At 39.6% G+C, this 20,467-nt stretch overlaps 2 protein-coding genes across 3 annotated transcripts; one reads left to right on the top strand and one right to left on the bottom strand.

The window, feature by feature from the left end:
• Positions 1-1,829: 1,829 nt before the first annotated feature.
• On the bottom strand, positions 1,830-15,575 carry ARRDC3 (arrestin domain containing 3). 2 transcript variants are annotated; one of them, XM_054003758.1, is made up of 8 exons: positions 15,099-15,575; positions 11,826-11,907; positions 9,184-9,331; positions 7,885-7,987; positions 7,248-7,504; positions 6,707-6,869; positions 5,758-5,912; positions 1,830-4,594 (listed from the first exon to the last, which is right to left on the bottom strand). In XM_054003758.1, the coding sequence occupies exons 1-8, from the start codon at positions 15,376-15,378 to the stop codon at positions 4,538-4,540; spliced, it is 1,245 nt and encodes a 414-aa protein (XP_053859733.1). In that variant the 5' UTR covers positions 15,379-15,575; the 3' UTR covers positions 1,830-4,537. The 2 variants fall into 2 exon arrangements, with proteins under 2 accessions (XP_053859733.1, XP_053859734.1); XM_054003759.1 differs by lacking the exon at positions 1,830-4,594 and having other exon boundaries at positions 5,764-5,950.
• LOC128822320 (uncharacterized) lies at positions 15,528-18,277 on the top strand. Its single transcript, XM_054004013.1, has 4 exons — positions 15,528-15,570; positions 15,687-15,788; positions 16,673-16,762; positions 18,158-18,277. The coding sequence occupies exons 1-4, from the start codon at positions 15,528-15,530 to the stop codon at positions 18,241-18,243; spliced, it is 321 nt and encodes a 106-aa protein (XP_053859988.1). The 3' UTR covers positions 18,244-18,277.
• Positions 18,278-20,467: the final 2,190 nt, after the last annotated feature.

Below are 20,467 nucleotides of genomic sequence, written 5' to 3' on the forward strand. Positions count from 1 at the left end.
AGAGCCATTAGTTTTACATCCTAGTGTAACAGGGTTTTGTACATATTTATATATTTACATTTATAATATTTATATAAAGAAATAAACATCTGCATTTAAAAATTCTAAAGGTCTCAAATAATAAAATGTTGATAATTTCCAAATTTATAACACTGACAATAGAGCTAAGTTTGTTAGGTAGAGGTACTGTTCTGAAAATATAGGATTTCAAGATGTTGCACAGAACTGCTAGCAGAGTGTCCTTTTAATGCTGCTAATTTGAATTCTAACTGTTACATAGCATTAGAAGGGTTATGCATATATACATATATAGTCACTTAGCTATGAAGGAGTGTGTTCTGGTTTCGACTGGAGTAGTTAATTTCTGTCACAGTAGCTATTACAGGGATGTGTTTCAGATTTGCACAGAAAGCAGCACTGACAATAGAGGTGTTCTAGTTACTGCGTGGCAGAGCTCACAAGGCATCTGGGTCTTTCCTGCTTCTTGAATCACCCCATCATCAGGTGGGCTGGAGGTGGATAAGGAGTTGGAAGGGGATACAGCTGGGACAGCTGATCCCTAGTTGATCACAGGGATATTCTAGGACATACGGTGTCATGCTCAGCATATAGAGGTGGGGGAAGAAGGAAGTGCGAGAACATTCAGAGTGATGGAGCTTGTCTTCTCAAGTCACCATTAAGGCATTATGGAGTCCTGCTTTCCTGGAGATGGCTGAACCTGTCCAATGGAAATTCACTGGGGAGTGAATTCCTTGGTTTGCTTTGTGACTGTGGCTTTTGTTTTATTAAACTGTCTTTATCTCAACTCATGAGTCTTCTCACTTGACTCTTGTGACTTTCCTCCCCAGCCCACTGTTGGGGCAGTTAGGGAAAGCTGTGCAGTCCTTCTTTGTTAGTAGAAGTTATACACAGTAATGGATCTCCAAGCAGATTAGCAAAATGACAATCTTCATGTTTCTTATTGGTTTTAACCTGAACTTAAGTGAATACTATTAACAGTGCTATTAATAAGGAGGGAATTAAGTCTGTCTGAATTCTTCACCAAAAACAAATTCAAAATTAAGCTGAAATGGTCTATTTAGACAGGAGGTCCTATTGTTTGTATTATGTAGGGTGTTGGATCAATGTTTGTGTCACCCACATTAGCAGCTGCATCCCTGAAGTGAAGATATAATACTGTGGGAACATTGTGGCCCAGTACCCCAAACACCAACAGAGGTGCACAGGGCAGGCCTACCACTCAAGCCCCTGATTTTCTCACAGGCCAAATGACATGCTGATCCTGAGGGACGATGACAATCCATTTTGCCCATGCATAGCATACAGGACATACTGCAGCACTGCCATGCTGCTGGCACACTGGGGAGACTCAACAACATTGCACAGGGCATACATTTTCACATCTTCTTACTTCCAAGGAATAGCAAAGGACATCATCTAGACCCAAAGTCAACAAACTTCATGTCAAACTTCCATCAGCAAACTAGACCTATGAAACTAGACCAAACTAGATCTCTCCCTCCTATTCCCCCAAAATTTGTGTCACCTCCTCAGGCAAAGAACCAGACACCTCAAAACAGGGTCACTGCAGCTATAATGTGATAGAGTCCTACAAAGGCATTTCCCACCTGGGACCTGGCCCCATGAGCTCAGTGATGTAAATAAGAGACAGGATCCCAAAACTAGACTCCAGTGGTACTCAGCAGTATAGTTCTAGAAACAGCTTTTCTCTATTTTTTGAGAAAGCAATACATGTTTTCCTGCAGTAAGTTCCTGTATTATGTAATACTCGTGTTTTTTTTTTTTTTTTTTTTTTTATTTTACACATAGAAACAACATTTAAAACCTTTTTTTTACAAAAGTTTATTTTCCACAAGGAAGAGCAATAGGAAAAATTAAACTGTTTTCCACATACAGTTTTCTTAAAACAAGAGTCTACAAGGACATATTCAGCACCAAAACTAAAAACAAAAAAGAAAAGTACAAACAGCCATAGAATATAATCTATAAAGCAAACATTTAATATTGCACTTTGTTTTTCTAATGTTTGGATTTTACTTACTTTTTCCTAATTCAGAATTCTCTGTCAAATACTGGGTTTCAACTGTGAACTTCAAATTTTATAATGCTGAGAATTGACCAATATTTGTGGGAGAGTAATGCCTCTGAGTAATTTAAAATGGAAGTCTTTATTTGATAAGCTTATACAATTTTTCATTCTAATCACAAAGGCTGTAATGCCAGGTCAATTACTATGATATTGGTCAATCCTGCCTCATATGCAATTTTCCATTGTATTGTGATAAGTACTTTAATGCTAAATGTATCAGGAATTGTTCCCTAGTCTGTAAAAAGAACAAAAAAGGAAAAAAAAAAGTAAAACCACCAAATGCCCTTTTATACCAACGATCCCATCAGCTTTAAAAATTGTCTGGTTGGAGAGGGTAGAGGGAAGGGACATCCACAAAATTGGCCTAGTAACATCATCCAATTTCCTTCCTTGCCAATATTCCCGCTCAAAGCCCAAGCCTTTTAACTGAATCACTTAAAACGCGACTCATTTGTATTTTATCACCCTGTTGTCATTTTTGAAACATGAATGATCTTTCATGTTCTCATAAAGGCCACTTATGGAAAAGCCTATTTTGTCGCATTTATGAAGCCTTAAAAACAAGGCAAAGGTTTTTAAAAATGAGCACCATGCAGGAACACCAGCCTCCTCTCTCCTACTCTCTTCAGAGTTTTTTTTACTGCACAAGGAGACAGGTATTTGATGGATTAGATCTTGATCTGTTCAAATAGTCAAGACCAGAATGGTGTCCCTTTGTCAGTGATTTGTGTTCCAGTTTCTGAAGAGAAAAGTTGACTTCCATTGTACATCTCTAGCATGTAAGCACTGGTATTTGTTAGCACAGGTAATGGCTCCGTTGCACTCTTTTTCCTGGGGCAGACTCAAGGGCAAATGCTCTTTCTATATGGTTTCCTTGCATTCTGTATGAATACATGGTATAATTCAGTGTTCTGTTTGTTTTAAAGCTCTTGAGAGTGCCACAGAAGATGCAGTTATCAAAGCACTTCCAGCTAACTCATATTTAAGTATGGCTAGTAACACTGATCTTTCTCACTTTAATTATACTTCTAATCTTGTACAGTATCATAAACCCTGAAGGTAATACAAAGCGCACAAACTGAAGTCTTAGCATAAAAGAAGCTTTTCCTGCAGTTTGAAATATACTTTTTACTAGACTCATCACATATAGAATTTTTGGTGATTAAGTAGCTATATATAAAAATAAATTTACTTTCCCTTCCTATCCCTACCACTTGAGATATTGATCTGTCTGTGAATCCTAGACAGTGTATGACCACTTCCTTTTAATAGTTGTTTGAGGAACAGCTGGTGTCTGCTGGTGCTGCTTTCTTTTTACGCCTTTTTTTTTAGAGCTTCACAACTTGAACGTTTTTTTTATAATGCAGAAAGAGAAATGGGAATGAGGAGGGTTTTGTAACTTTTGTGTATGTCCTTATTCCAGATCTCCCTCTCAAGAACAAAAATCAAAACACAAACACAAAACAAAAAAAAGAACTAACTCAACAGTGCAATGTAAAAAAACAAATAGCATTCCAACAGTTTGGCAAGTGATGAGTTCACCTGAGATTAAGTGATTTTTAGGCAGTCTGTAACAAAATGCTGCTTTGCGATAATAGTAGAAAGGCAACAAATTTTTAAAAGAAATCAAGAAAGTATACAATCTTGACAAAGTCTATTAGGTTCTTTCTATTAACTTTTCACCCTCCCACCCTATCCCCATATCTTGTTGCTTATCTACTACAGTAGGCTGCAAAACATACAGCAAGAAGGATTGGCTTGAAGGCATTTGATGTTTGTAAAATAAATCCACAATAGGATCCAAGCTGAAGAGGTGATAGATGATCAGCCTACTAGGACAATTCTGAGCATGTGCATATGCAGGTAAAGTCCAGGCTACATTAAATTAAAAAAAAAAAAAAAAAAAAAGAAAAGTCAGTGCATTTGTCAAAGTCTGTTGCTGTTGGGTTTTTTGTTTCTGTCTTTCTTTTTTGTCAAAGCTTTCCTTTGCTCCTTATTGTGCGGACCACAAGACATAAGAAAGGGGTAACAACTGTCCGGCATAAATGAGAAAAAGCTGTAGTGACACTGAACCGCACAATGTAAGCAACAAGCATGTGCAAATTTCCAAATTGTAAGAGGAAGCCAAACCTCTCTTAATGTGGTTTGAGTGTTTGGACACACATGACTGTAGGTTAGTAAGGCTGCTCCTAGTATGTGCCAGTATTTAAAAGGGATGGGGGAAAGCTCAGTTCTTCAAGCATGTGGAGCAGTCCTACAATGTTACTGTAGGCTTCAAAGCATAATCACAGGTGTTTTCATTTATTCACCACACAGGCAAGAATAAGCCCACTTCCTTTGAAAGTGTGTCTCCACTATGATGCCTTGACCTTCAACACGGCAGGTATGATTCCAAACCCAAGTCAAGTCAGCTTCTTATGGATTCTTTCAACGAGAAGGGCAAGATGGTCTGTCATCTGTGGGTTGATCTGGGTTTGGATCAATCTAAACAAAAGAGAAAAAACCACAACAACCCAAGGTATTTTTAGAACTGATTGCTAGAAAATAAATCAATCCAAACACCAAAATTTTTAAGTCCAAGACAGTCAGAGATAAATAGTATTCTCAATCCAAAAGTTACTCAGGTAACTGAAGTAAAAATCTCTAAAAATTAGATAAAACTTTGATAATGAATCCTGAAAAACCCCATAAAATGTTTCAGAAGTTCATGTGCACCACACATTACCTCCTCTTCCTTTCAACAAAAGGAAGGAGGTAAAGAACATGGTCTCTAACTTAGATCTCCAAAATACAATAGGAAGTATAGTTTGAATGCACACTATATAGTTTGGTCAGTTATTTTAAAAAGACATTTTTTTGAACAAAGGAAAAGTGTACTTCTAAATATTTAGAGTACCTAAAATGAAAAGCCCCAGAGTTGTATTCTAGGCTTATGTTATAGAAGAGATACAAAAAACAAGCCACTCACTCACTCACTAACAGGTTAAGTGCTTCAAGAGGAAAAGAAACAATGAAGAGTGGGTGGATCCAGGCAAGATTTAGCCAAAGGACACTACTCTATTTTGTCCTATACCACTGCTTTTCCCTGAAACATACGAACATAGCTTTTGAAGGTTTTGAAGACTGAACTTGTGTCCCAGTTATTGAGTGACTTTCACAGAACTTAATGTAACAGAAATGTTTGAACTGTGCATTTAGTGAAACATGAGCCAGAAGGAACACCTTTGTATCTTCTCTGCATGGAAATTCTGAAAGTAATACATAAAAAGAACTAAAAATACAGAGTACTTCTAGAGAATTGAGGTGAAAAAGTTTGTTGTGCATCTATAGACTCGAAACGTTGGTATTCACAAACGCCATCTAATTACATCTGTATTACATCTATAATGCAATATAACTTTAATAAGTTGCCGAGAGACTGCAAAACAGTTTCGGAATCTCTATGAAGCATTAGAATAGTGAAGAATCCTGGAAAATTTCTGATGCAATTTGCCTGCACTTTGCTAAAACTGAGTTACCTTTTCCCCTTTTCATATTTTTGCTTATTTGTCCTGGTTTTCATAAAGTAAAAACAATTTCTTACATTTATTCCACATGACAGAATTCAGAGAAACAGTGCATTCATAATTATATTTTTAGGTACCTACTTCTGAATAAAGGGGTGGAGGCAGAAAACGAAACTCCTGGATGTATGCAAACAGTGGTCCTGGAAGCACTCTCTCAAAATCATCACAGACACCTAAGGGTGCAAGGCTGGACTGCCGTTGTTCCTCCGTAACCACTTCTGCATAGCTGGGAGGTGCTGCAGGGAAAAGGCACACGCAGTTCGAACAACAAGTTCTTATGCATGTCAAAACATATGATAAATATTAAACTTTTATACTGTAAAATGCACCAGCATTTAGATAAATTACTTCCATGATTTTTACACAGTTAAACATGAAAAAGAGGGTAGGTTGCTATAGTTTATTTTACAACTATGCTCAAATCCAGCATCAGACTGACCTGTGTTCATTGTGGCCTAATTATCACCTTCAAATTTAAAGCATACTCAGAATACTGAATTTCTGTTACAGGCAGGAATGACAGAGCATTGCATTCCTCTGGACTCCATCATCAGTCTGGTATTCATACATTAAAACCCCCAGATATTTATATGTAAAAATAAAGAAGCTACAGAGCTTCTCCTTTGACAAAGGAGATTCCCACTGACATGGATTACGTTATCCTTTCACAATGTCTTGGCTACTAAGGATAAATGTCACCTTAACTGCTACTCTGACAGGTTACACTGACTTACAACCAAGGATACAGTTGGGATACTGGAGGCAGAATTAATTCTGCCTACGTACAATGGCATTCTGTGCTTTCACTTGTACCAGCTTCCAAGCAGCTGGATTCCACAGCCTGTACGCCTGAGAGAGGAAGGCAAAGAGGGGAACTCCATTCTTCTACAGAGAGCAAGCAGGTAGCAAGGAAACATCCACGAAGGACCTTCTATGGACCTTATTATGAAGGATGTAATTTGTGTCTGTTTGCATGACAGCAATGAATAAAGCACACAAAAATCATAGCAGACTCATTTTGTCAGGTTACCTTCTGGTCTTTCAGGCAGTGTCAGACCAAGCCAATTCATGTTCATGCTACACTGGCTGCTTACACTTGATGTTCTGCTACCAAATGGGTGTAGAGGAATGGTGCCAATGACCAGTGGTAAATTAAGGAATAAATCCATGGCGCCAGGAATATCCACATATACCTAAAGAACAATAAAAAAGTATAGATTAAAAATAGGTTTGTATGAGCACTTCCTAATTATTAGACTAAAAGCTCCAGCCATGTAATTTTTCACAAGGGGTTGAAATTTCTTTTTGTTCATTTCAGAGGGAATGTCCCTGTGGAGACAAATAGCCCTCCAAGACAAAGGCAGGTCTATATTCCTAACACACGGAAATGCCACGTACTCATAACACATTTCCTTAGAACACGCAAGATTTAAACTGAATTTACTTATAGAATTCTTGTCTGGACACCTAATGCTAGGCTATGTAACTAGTAAGCAGTTCACAATGCTTTGTTAACAATTTGCAAGGAGTCATGGAAACTACTCATGCTCCTATGAAACAACCCAACATACCATCAGTGAATACTCCACACGGATTATACTACAGTCAAGGATTGAAGGAGAAACAGGTGGAATTTTCAACTGTTTGCCATTCCAGGTTTCTGTTTTGCCAGATGACAAGGATTCCCCACGCAGGCTGGCAACAAGCTGTTTGACTTCCTTCATTTTTCCTTTGGCATAAAATGCCTGTGTTTGGTAAATGGCTGCCTTTGGCACCACCACACGGGAAGAGCAGTTCTCAATCTCAGCAAAGATCTGAATTGATTCACCTGAAACAAAGCAACATTTCACTTTTTCTATGTATTTGCAAGGCAACTGAAGTACACATACTGTGTACTGTTATAATGCACTGGATGCTGCTAGCAATGCTCCACACTTTGAACAATATCCACTGATGCTAGCAGAAGTAAGGTCACCATCAGGTAAATCTAACAGAAAAATGCGCAGGCCCAATAAAAGCAGATGTCCTTTAACAATATGGAGATAGAGCAAGCTAACAAAATCAGTTGTTTAAAATAGCAAGACAGATTAATGCAAACCAGAATGTAAGAACTGTTTAAGTATTTCTTTTATATAACAGCAGCTAAGTACACACTCTCATTTTAAAAGGGAAGGAAAAACATTTCCTATAATTACTTCTGTTACGTACCTGGGGTGTAGCCCTTCCTTTCAATTTTGGCACTTAAGGATATTGGGCCTGAGGTACAAAACCAACAACATAGAGTTTTTTCTTTTGTGCCTGCTTGGGGTGACTGCAAGAAAAGAACAATATTTTCCATTTAATAGAGTGCTCCATGAATCTTTTAATCTGTTCTAATCAACACCAAAAAAAAAAATTATATACTTTCTATGCATTTTGTTAAGCATATCTAGTTTTATTTAGAAGGAGAAACCTCAAGCAAATTGCACTGTAAGCAAACTATAAGCTTTATTCTAATTCCATACTTATTAACACTGCTTTTTTGTTACACGTCATACTGCAGTTACACTTAAAACAAATTTTTATACATAAATAAATTTAGCACAGCTTAAGGAAAGGCTTTATAGCCTACATATCCCACCATATTGTTGAAAAGTATTTAATTTACCAGTACACTAGGACATCTATCTCTATGCAGTATAGTATTTCAGAAACAGCAACTAAGGTAAAGTACTATAACCTTGACTCCTGCTATTTCCTGTTTCATCTGTATTAAACAGACTTAGTTATTTTACAAGATACCAGGATTTAGGACTTGATCCAAAGCCCATTAAAGTCAAATGAGAGTCTTTTGATTTTAATGGAATTTGTGCAAGGCCAACGTCCCCTTGCAAGTCTGATTCTTCACCCATACACACAAGAAACCTATTTCAATGGATTTTGAGATTTTTTTCCCCCTCTCCATGGGGGGGTGAATTTGAAGAAGAGTGGGGGGGAATGGAATTTGAGGCCTGATTGAATTCAAATCCTCATTGAAAGGAGTTATGATAGTGAAATTATTTTAATGAAATGACATTTCAGAAAGATTATAGAGCATTGTGATGATTTCTCCCCATTGGTAGAAAACTATCCATATGAAAATTATCAATTATGCACACCAGTACATTATTTACTTTGCATTTTTAAGTTTGCAGTCTGTCACACTAATTCTTTTAAGTTTCACTGTTCTTTATTCAGAATCAAAGAAGACCAGTTCTTGAAATTTTCCTTCTTACTCACACTTAACAATTTAGTATTAATTTAAATTGACAAGAACATTTTATGTATCTTAAAAATAAAGCAACTCCGTGGATTTCAAAATGCCAGTACTTACAGAGTTGCAGAACTAACGTAATATTTAGAAAATTGGCTGTAACTAAGTATCAGGTAAGTATTAGGTAAAATTAGATATGGCTATTGTTTCAGTTATTAAACTTCATTATTTTTTTATGCCAGAAACAAAAAATGAATAATTCTGTCAATTCTTACCAGTAATGAAGGAGTGTTGATATCTATATGTTCAAAGACTGTAAATTCCTTCTTTAATTTTACTGGTAGAAACCAAGGCCTATGCAATTCGGCTTTCACCCAATAGCGTACACTGCCATGTCTGCCTTCGAATGAGGTAGCAAGTGGTCTGTGCAGGACACAAAGGTCAGAACTGAGTAAAGTTTTTCTGTCTAATAATGATACAATTGATCAAGTCAGTGATTAGTATATAGAACTGCATTTTTAATGCACTGTAGTACTTAATGTAGAGTATCTCAGAAAAATTCAAGGTTAAAGATGGGAGAAAAAAATCATCTCCAATTTATCCTACTATATTTTTTCATAGGTTTTAGGAATCAATTAAAGAATTGTACTAGAAAATGCCAGGAGAGCTCAGATTTTCTTTAAGCTTAAGAGGCCACTTCCACATTTAGGGTAAAGTATGACCTTTTGACTAATAATTTAGAATTACCATTAATATCAACCAATTATAGTTTTGGATACTGCCTTTTGTAAATCATTATGTATTATTTACTTGGTCACTAGCTCAACATCAGGTTAATTTTAGCTGTAACTCAGCACTTCCATAGTTAAGTTCACCCTAAGCAGAGTAAATATTACAACATGGAGTTCTGAAGAGAGGCTATTTTGAGCACCTTCTAATCTTTTTCTACCCTGATGAGACAGCTTAAAACATTTATAATACCTAAGAATGTACACATATATGCATATATGTATTTTTATATATGCACACATATAAAATTATGCAGACTACTCTAAAACTTGTAAAATTAACGAAGTCTATTTTAGAAGCTGGAGGAAAGATGATGCAGGTAGTTTTTCCAGACCTGTGAACATTGCCTTTTTTACTGTAGCACCATAAAATGAAAGATAAAGTATCTTTAAAGTTCAATTATTTCCAATTAACAGTAGTTTCTGTAACTTACTGTCTTTATTTTTGTAAGGATTTTTTTGTATTTTACTATGTTCTGAATACACTGTTATATATACATTAAAATAAAGTATTTGTAACATTTCCATATTTTCCCTAGAGAGTAATACTAGCCATGGTAGTGCTTTACTAGTATTATTCTTTCAGTTACAGGTTTGACTTCAGTATTTGCACATTTGAAAGGTTTAGTTTTTTTCCCTAATAATGCAATTAAAACTTCAGGTTTTCATTCTGTCCCATATTCTGTAGAGGAAAAATCAGTAAGGATGATGCACATCTTTCCACTTTTGCTCTGAAGTTTACGTCAGCTTTGGAAATACTCTATGTACGCAAAATAGCAAGTAAGTAGGCAGCATCAAAGTTCAGGCTTTTAATATCACTCTTTGTTTTTCCAGTATTATTAAAAACTGGGTTAGCAGCTATTCCTTCATGGCACTTAGAAAGAATCAGTGATTTGACCAATGCTTGTGATATTTTGCTATCTGGCTGTTTCACTTCAAGCTAAGCAATTCATGTTCATGCTTTTAATGTTTTGGGTTTGGGATTTTTTTGTTGTTTTTTTAAATGCCCCTTTAAACTCAAGGGAAAATCAGTACTGGCCTCACTGTTGAGATTTTCACATAATGCTAAATTGTCTTTAAAATCTCCATATTCACAGGTCTTCCCAGAAAATCTTACTGAAACAATGCAGTAGTCCTATGCTATTCACTTTGAAACTGTAGAAGTGTTTGCCATCTGCACATTCTGCTAAAACCAGCACCTCTAATAAGCAACCTTATTATTAGGCAGTGAACTTATTCACATAAAACTGCCAGATTTTCAGTGACTTTCAAATTTTTAATGACCGCTACTTGCCTTTTACAGCAAAAGGCTCATACTTCATCCATATGCATACTCCCTCTTTTCCTGTGTTTTTGATTTTACTGGAACTTGTATTTTTAGCTCATTTCCGTATTTTCAACTCTACTATGTCCAATCTTACATACACAGTGCCTACATTACATATTTCAGACAGGAGTGGGGCCACAATTTTTATCTTACCAGAACAAACTTCTACTCTTACTCTTGCTTTGCCTTTGTATTCTAAAACAAATGGGATTTGATAGAAAAATTCTTCTTACTCTATCCACCCATTCTTAAGTTTGTTTCCATCCAGGCATTCTGCATAAATAGCCACCCTGGGTACACAGATCCTATCTGAATAAGAACAACCTCCTCTTTTGTTGAAATCTAAGTAAACTCGCCACATCTGTTCAGACTTGAGCCAAACAATTCCACTGTGATGTAATCTCTAGTTCTGCTGGTCTGCATAACTCCAGTAAATGGTTGAGTTAGAAGGTATTTCAGCCACTCTGCAGGACTTCAGTGACAGTTCAAATTCCCCTCACTCCTCTTGGGAAGGGATAATAGACTGAAATATCTAGTCAGTCAGTAAGACTTGGTAAAATGAAAGTGTGCAAATGGGCAGCAGTGAGCTCCTCTTTTGTGGAATTTTTTTTAAATAAAGGATGGGTGTATCAGTGTAAAGGCAACCTCTTCAGTTTAATGAGATTATGTTCTCTACTGCATGTTATGAGCACAATTCCTACTACCATTGAAAAGGTTTCCCCTCCACCCACAGCAGGAGTTTTGGTCAGGTGGGTGGGCAGCAGAGCCTCCACTGTGTGGAGGACTGTGAGTGGGTACTTACGTCTGTGGAAGCTCGAAGCTGAATGCATATTCATGCCTTCCTGAATGGATGGAGTGAAGGCCTTCTTCTGAATTGTCATCATCTAAAAAAGAAGAAAAATATGCTAATCCAGTTGCATACGTGTTATACCTTGCATGGGCTTCTCTTCAAGAAAACAAGAAATTTGCTCACACATTACAACACTCAAAGAATGTGATGTCCCAGAAACAAGGTCTCCAGTCCATTAGTTATTAACTGCTGGAACATAGGACCAACTCTGACTGACAGAAAGGTAGGCAAGACTGCGAGCTCCGTCTTAGAGTGAAGCAGAGGTTAATATATTAATATAACGCTGCCTCTGTACAGTGACATAGTTTCAACTGCTGCCATTTCAAGGCCTCCATTCAAGGTCTGTAAAGGAAATCATGCTACTTTCCACTGCAGTTGCTAGTCAGAATGAACTAGAGCTGGCTTTTTACCAGCATTAACAGTACCAAGTCTGCTGCTTAAGATTAAATTTAGAAATTCAGCTTCTTTGTATCTCCTGCCTGGCAACAGTGTACAGACATTAATCATACAAAGGCATGATAAAGGAGTAAGAGTATACAAGCAGCACCCAGAAAGTACCCAGCAGATTCAGGGGCATAGGAAATGGCAAGTTGCCCAAATAATGCTATCTAGAGCTAAACCTTTTCTTTCTTTAATAGGTTAACTTGATCTTGCTCAGACAGAGCACAGATACTTTCTGGTTTTATGCCAGGAATGCTGACCCTTGTTTATGGTCACAATTATTTGTCCAGCTTCAAATGTCACAAGGAAATTGCAGTTTATTCTGACATAAAACCAGAAAAATGCTGACTTGGTCAAAATAAAAGTTGAGTGAAAAATGACTGAGTACCTCGCAGACAAAAAGGGCTGGAATTATAAAAGGGGTTATAGCGAGACAAATTGAAAGAGAACAGCTTATGTGTGATGGTCTGAAGCATTAATGGAGGCACGCAGGAGGGTTCTGAGTTTCTATTGTCCTATAGAAGAGACGATGCTCTACCTCCTGCAGTGCAAATACCGAAAATTTAGAAACAAATGAAACAAAACAAACAAAAAAACCCTCCCATCAGCAAGATGTGGAAATAAATCCAGCTTCAGCACGCAACATTACTCAACGCAGGTCGGGAAAATGTGCTGAGAAAGCAAGAAAATGTGTCGGCCTGAAGGTGGGCTTTTATACTGTTGGTTTGAGTTTGGAGTTTTTTTAAATAAATGTGATTTATTTATTTTTGTTTAATTTTGTTCCGAGGGTGGGAGCGCTGCTTTCGGCGGTGGCTGCGCTGCTCCCTCCAGGCTCCCCCCCTTCCTGCCAGCTCAGCAGTCCCGCCACGCCGCGGTAAACAAGTGCTGAGCTGTCAATCAGCGCGGGCTAGAGCAGGAGCCGACCGGCCTGAACCGGCGCGCGCGGAGCGCCGCCAGCCCCGCAGTTCTCACACGCAGCGTGAGCTGCGCCCGCCGGCTCCGCACCGAGCGCGGACCCTTCCGCCACCCGCGCCGGGCCTAGACCCCTCAGGTGATGGGACCGGCGACAGGAGGCGGCAGGGACGAGACTAAGGATAGCGCGCGTCCCCCTTCCCTCTCTCTTTGAGGGGCTTAGCGCCGAGCCAGCGCCTCGGGGAGCGGCCCCTGCCCGCCGGGGGCAGGCAGCGAAACCTGCTCACTCACCCTCGCCGCCAGCGCCCCGCCAATCAGCGGCGGGCATCGCCTTAGCAACAGGGCAACAAACCACGGCCGGCCAATCAGGGGGCGGCGGGGGGCGCGGCCGGGCCGCAGGCCTGCGCTCGGGGCAGTCATTGAAACGCGGCCGCCGGCAGCGGCTTCACTGGGCTCCTGTCCGACCCGCTCCCACGCGTGCTCCCCACGCCACGGGCGGCTGCTGCGTGGCTGCAGACTTCCGTCTCCACGCTCTTGGAACCCGCGGTCCGGAGGTGCGGGAAGTTATGCTCAGGCGACTGATTTCTGAGGCGGTGGCAGGAGACGGGTGGGAGCCGCAAGTCACCTCGTTAGCGCGGTGTGCGCGAGACATGCAGCAAATAAAAAAAGTGCCGAGTTCTGCTACAGTTTTGAGCTCGGGTATACTGTGTGAATGGCTCGGTGCCGCCCAGAGTTGTTAAAAAATTACATTTATTATTTTTTAATAAAGAACAGTAAATATCGCATCGCTGCTGTGTATATGATGCATATTCAGGAAAAAAAAAGGGGGGGGGAAACAAGCAGCACAAAAAATTACATAACTGGGTTTTAACATTATTTTCTTGCACTGGGGTATTAAGTCATCGCCACCACCTGACGAGTGTGGCCAATCTGCGCGGAGCGGGCGGCCCACCCACCTCCTACAAAGCCGGTCCCAAACAGGATTGAACCGCTTCGAACAAAGGCTGCGAAGTTTGGGGGAGAAAGAAATAAAAAAACACAGCGAACCCCCGGGCCCTGGCGCTTCCACTTCCCAGGGGAAGGGGTCTGCACTTCGTGGGGACACCACGGCGGCTCGAGTGGGAAGTGGGGAGCAGGAGGTTCTCCTCTCCCCAGTTTTGGGAGAGATGCTTCCATTACGCAACATCGCTTCCCCCCTCTCTCTCCCCTCCCCCTCCTTTTCCTCCTCATCAAGGGCTTTTCGGACACATCTTTACGTCGGAGTGACCCCCACTGCCCAGCGGGGTGTAAGGGCGGCCCAAGGCAATTAAAGCTTTTTACCAGCGCGAGGGTAATATTGAAATGAGGAAAAAATTACACGTGAGGTGGTGATATGTCAAAATAAGCCAGGGAGACCCTTTTATCTGCCAATAATCAGCCGTCCTGAAAAATTCATTGTATTATCACCCCAACAGCATCAGCAGAACCCCGCATGTGTCAAAAAGTATGTTTTTTAAGCTTTCACTGTGTTTCAGTTAGGATTCTGCCAATAAAGTCCACTGCCCATCTGGCTGTAATTTTACAGCTGTTTTTCCCCACGGAACAGCAAATCCTACTAAATGTCACCAAGAAAAAAAACAGGTAAAACACTCGTTAAAAAAGTTATTAATATATGGCCGTGCTGAAGGGCAAGTAGTTCAAAGGGAGTCCTCTTGCTTGCAGGTACTTTGCAAACGCATTTCCTATATGTAACTCCATCGCCAAGATACGACCCCGGGCATGTCCCGCTCTCCAATGCACCCATTAAAGACTGGACTAAACCGGGGTGATACAAAGATGCGTGCTTTTTTTCCATAAAAAAAATAAAGCAGCACAGTTAAGGGCAGCCCTTACCTCTCTCGTGGCCGATCAGGATGTCTTTATGGTTGAAATATTCCACTTCTTCGGTGTAGTTCTGTGTATAGGCAGTGTTGGATCCAGCATTCCTCGATTCAGTCCAGCGTACTTTAGCGTGGCCCCTCGCATGGATTTTAAGGGATTTCACTCTAATTTCCCCAGTTACTTCTAGACTGACCCTTCCTGAGACTGTATCCCCGCTAGAGTACACAGGGACATTGCTGTCATTCAGACAGTCAAAGCTTATCGTCAGACTCTTCACCTTCCCCAGCACCATGGTTTTATAGCAAAATGTACAAAAATAGACTGTAAGACAAAAAAAAAAAAAAAAAAAAAAAAAAAAAAAGGGAAGGGGGAACCCAAAAACAACCAACCCCGAGCCCCTAGGGCGTAGGGGTGCTGCGGCGCGTACCCTACAGGCGGCTCATGGGGGCGGTGGGGAGCCCCGGCCCCGGCGCGGGCGGCGCTGGTGCCGACGCGGCGTCTCCCCACAAAAGCGCTGCCGCGCCGCCGCCGGCCCCGCCTTATAAGCCGCGTGACAAACAAGCGCGGGCGCGCATACGCCGCCCCGCCTCGCCGGGGTAGCCTCGGCTCCTCCGCCGCCGCCGCCGCCGCCTTCGGGAACCGCCGCGCTCGAAGCGGCGGCCTTTGTGAGCGCTGCTGCTCGGCTGGGCGGACACCACGCAGGTGATGCTCTGTCAGCGCAGTCGGCGGCTCCAAGGCAGATGGCAGTATTCCAGCCTCTAGGAAGACATGAAAGTTGTACCTCATTTAACAGACCTTGTTCTGAAACTGGCAAAATCTTCCTTCTCTTGGTCATTGGGTTTTGGGTTTGGTTGGTAGGATTTTGCTGCTTTGGGGGTTTTTTGTGTTTGTTTGGTTAGGTTTATTTTGTTTTGTTTTGTTTTTTTTCTCTGTGTGTGTGTGTCTTAAAGATGGGGCAGAAGTGAGCAAAGCTTGATAGGAAATGATAGAAAAACATGGCAAGAAATAAAAAGCAATCCTGGCTTTAAGGGTAGTATGGATTGTACTACGTGAGGATACTTTCTGTTAACCTTTGAAAATCAGTACTGATTCATCTGAATCTAACTATGGCAGTACCAATGACTGTCCCAGTAATACAAATGACATTGCTGCAAATCCTCCCTGGAAATCTTTCCAACTGTTGATTTTTTTGTTTTTTCATTATTATTACTTTGATAGTGCTGTTTCTCTGGTAAATGCTCTGGGTTTGGTTATTTAATGCTACATTTGCTAATTCTTGCACACTTCCCTGCTGATACCAAATTTTCAGTGAGAAGTATGATCATGGTGGATGACATCCCCCAAGGCATCATGATTTGGGGGGACTAAACTGAGATACACAGCTAACTTTTCATGCCAACAGTTAAGTTTTGAAAGTGTTTGCCTATTCTTGCTGTTTTTTCTCACGTAAAAAAAGTCACATTTTCCTTGGCTGGTGGATATTCTCATGTGTTTTTTGTGGCCAAAGGGGTTCAAGTGTCTTGTGGATAAATTAGGACTTTCTATGCTTTTGCATCATCTCATGGTAAGCATTCATACTTCCTTAGGTCACAGAATCATAGAATCATTGAGGCTGGAAAAGAAGTTCAAAATCCCAAAGTCCAACCATAAAAAGAATACTTGCAAGAGAAGCAGAGGTGATTTAATTCCTCTTCTGACAGTGCTTTTCCTGTTCCTCTCATGCCTTCAGAGTCAGGTGGTCTCTTGCATGTGTTTATTTGCACATTTTTCTTCTATTCTGTAATTTAAAAGATAATTGTATCTTCCATGAGTCATAGAAGCCACAATTCCATGGTCTCCAGTTGCTATAGGACTTGAGAAAGCTGGCAGCCAGGTGGGATGCAGCTTTCATCCACAGGGCTTGGGGTCATATCTCCTGTCCTGCCAATTCTGGGCTGATTCTTAATGTTTACCTGCCCAAGGATAAATCTGCAGACATGATAAAGAGCATTGCATTTTCTAGGAAGCTGAAGATACAAATCTGTTATTCCAGTGAATATTAATCTGGGTTTTAATTTTTTTTTTTAATGTAGATAGGTAAGGAAGAGAATCATCCTACATAGTTGGGGTACGTGCAGTATGTTTTGTGTACTGCATGCATTTGCCTATTCCAGACTTGTTGAAGAAGAATAAAATACTTTGCTAAGCTGCTGCAAATTATCCCCTGTATGTACCCTGCAGACCTCATAGCCCTGTCTTACCTCCCCTCTCACTAAGACACCAGCCATCTCCTACATCAGCATATTTTGTGTATGCCTATATGTGATTTAAATCTGGACCACTGAACAAGCTGACATGGTTTAGTTAATTGTGTTATACATACTAAACTTCAGATTGACAGTTCTGCAGAAGAATCTACGTATGTATATGTATACATTTCCCACATCCTGCCAAAAATCACACATACACATTCAGCCTCTGCTGCTCTTTTTAATACTTCTCATAGTGTATTCATTTTACTTTTGTGTTCCTAAAGAATACGCTTCATGCCACCTTGTGGCAAAGGTGGTAAAGTGCCAACACTGACTTTCACCAGTCTCTGGTCTCTGCATTTTGCAAAACGGTCATTTTTCTGTGAAGCCTTTTTGTCAGAATCAAAAAACTTTAAAATGAAAAAAAAAATGAAAACCTTAATTTTTATTTTATGTAAATGGAGAACATACTATGAGGTTTAGCCAAAAATATTTAGCAGGGTTTTTTTTTTCAGATGTTTAGTTAACCAAATATTAGTTATTTTTCAGGATTTAAGTTTTTGCATTTGTTAAACGAGCTATTTTCTAGTTACATATTAAAAGTTTTATAGATCCTGACAAAGGATTTAAAAAATTTATTGCAAAGACAATCAGGTCTTACCATCTTAGATCAACAATAGGCAGTGAAGACTTTGTACACACATGAAGTATCAGGAGCTTTCACTAACCTTTTACAGGCCTTATGCATGATGCAGTCCACAAAAAATTCACATAAAGTTAAAAAAATATGAATTATTAATTTGATTAATTAATCCAGATTTCTTTCTTTTTTTTAACTAGCAAAACCTATGAAGATGATATTGTCTGCTGTTGGAGTCAGTAGCTCCAAGGAAGATGGCAATATTCCAGCCTCCATAAAAGCATAAAGATTATACCTCACTTTACAAACCCTTTCTTGAAACTGGCAAGCTTTTCCTTGGTTTTTTTTTTTGTTTGTTTTTTTTTTTTTTTGGTTTTTTTTTTTGTTTGTTTGTTTTGTTTTTTTTTTTTGGTTTTTTTTTTTTTTTTTTTTTTTTTGAACTTTAAAAATTATTTCTCCTTTTAAAATTATTTTCTTATTAAAAAAAAAAAAAAAGAAATAATTTTTAAGTTTATTGTGTGCCGAGTTTTGCACCTTGGTACATGCCTAGAAGTCTCTCAACCTCCATGTGACCTAATGGTAAATTCATACTGAAGACCATTCAAAATTCAGAGGTTAGGTCCATTTAGCATCTTTGTAGCTGATCAGTCTTCTCACTGTGCACTTGATAAATCTGCAAGGGTGGGTATAATTCACAACGATCTTGAGAACAGTCATTACATTTTTCTAAAACCAAAGCCAGAAAAGCTTGGAATGTTCTCCTGACTCATTAATAAACTACTGTTACTAGGAAGATCCAGGCTTTGATCCCATCTTCTTACAGACCATCCCAGTTTGAGACTAGGCCTGGTTTGATGTGGAGACAGTGTTTGCCCTCCCTGTGAAGGTATTACCTTGTACAGCACAGAATGGGCTAGAGTGAGTGCCAGAATAGAAGCTATGTGTTTTCTGAAGGTTAACATGTCCTTATCAAAGGGACAATCCTGAAAAGAAAACACATGTTCCAGGATGGTTTCTATATTCTGTGCAATGAATGAATGAAAAATGTGAAATGTTCTCCTAATGGACTCATTTTTGTTCATCCTTGTTGTGTCTGATCCCAAATCCATTAATAAAAATAAGTGAAATAAAGCTTGCCCTCGTCATACCTGTTGTGAGGCGCCATTTGTAAAATATTGTCACATTAAAGTAGTGAGATAAAAATGTTAATTTATGGTACTGAGGAACTGTTTCCAAAACTCCTGGATTCAGAAGGATGTCTACAGACTTTCCTTTTGGTACTATCTCCACTGGAACAGTTATTCAGCTGTCAGAGCTGTAGAAAGGAGAAAATTTTGCTAAATAGGCTTCCTTTGGGATTATTTTTTTAATGGAGAAATAATCAGTGATGGAAAAAAACTTTGAGTTTGAAACTGTTTCCTGGATTTGAAAGATCCAGGATTTGGGAGCAGCTTTTTCTGGTATTATCTGTTGTTTTGCCTTTAAGCATTTATTATTGGGAAAGGATGTGCTGTATTTCTGATGATTCTGCTTTCAGAAGGCGCATACTGTAAAAAAAGTATTCAGTCTCAAAACTCAAGCATTGTTTGAAATATTTATTAGTTTGGTTTTTGTTTCTTTAAAATATTTTACACTAAGTTGAGTTTTGAGATGTATTTACTATTAAAATCAGAATGTCACATTAACTATTAATTATGTTAAACTGAATGTTTGGTTTGAAAAATAACTGCTAGTGCTGTTAAACTGAGAAAACAATTTAACACATACTTGCAGCAATCTCTCCTGCACAGCATCACCAAAGGAAAAGTTTATGGTTTCAATCAGTAATATCGAAGCATATGCTTCAGAAACGATGATGGACTGCCACAGCACTCAGTGGTGTGCTGGGTGTTAGTGACAGAAGGGGTGCGACATTCCCCCTGCGAGCCCTGCAGATCCCAGTTATTGGTGGCCCAGCGCAGGAACAAAGAACAGCGACATGGATCTTGGGGTAAAACTGGAATGATTTACTGTGTGGATGACATGAGGACCCAATACCAGACTAGGGAATATACAGAGGATTTTATACTATAACTCAGGAAGAGGGGTATAGGACAACTAACCAATGAGGGCACAGCTGGGGAGGAGTTTAAGGCAGGACTAATATTCTACTAACCTATCAGGGAAAACAGGGCAGGGGAATAATACAAAGCAACAAATGGGGCATTGACTACTAAAAAATTGACAGTGAAGGTTCTGGAGAAAGGGGTAGGGATAAGGAAGGATTGACAACTTGGGAGGGGAGGAGTTCAGGGAGGAGAATAGTGAGCAAGCTAAGGAAACTTAAACACACCTCAAAAATGGACAGTCAAACGAAGAACACACACAAGGCATGTGGCCATGATCTGCACTGGGTTTGGTTGTCCATGTTGTTATTCTCTGCTCCCCTTAAGGCTTTTTTGCCTTGCAGCTACTTTATTTATAGGCTTCTGCCAAGTCCTTCACTTCGTGCCAAAAGGGCTGGCACTGTG

Source organism: Vidua macroura, chromosome Z (assembly GCF_024509145.1).
Source record: "Vidua macroura isolate BioBank_ID:100142 chromosome Z, ASM2450914v1, whole genome shotgun sequence".
Lineage (NCBI taxonomy): Eukaryota > Metazoa > Chordata > Aves > Passeriformes > Viduidae > Vidua > Vidua macroura.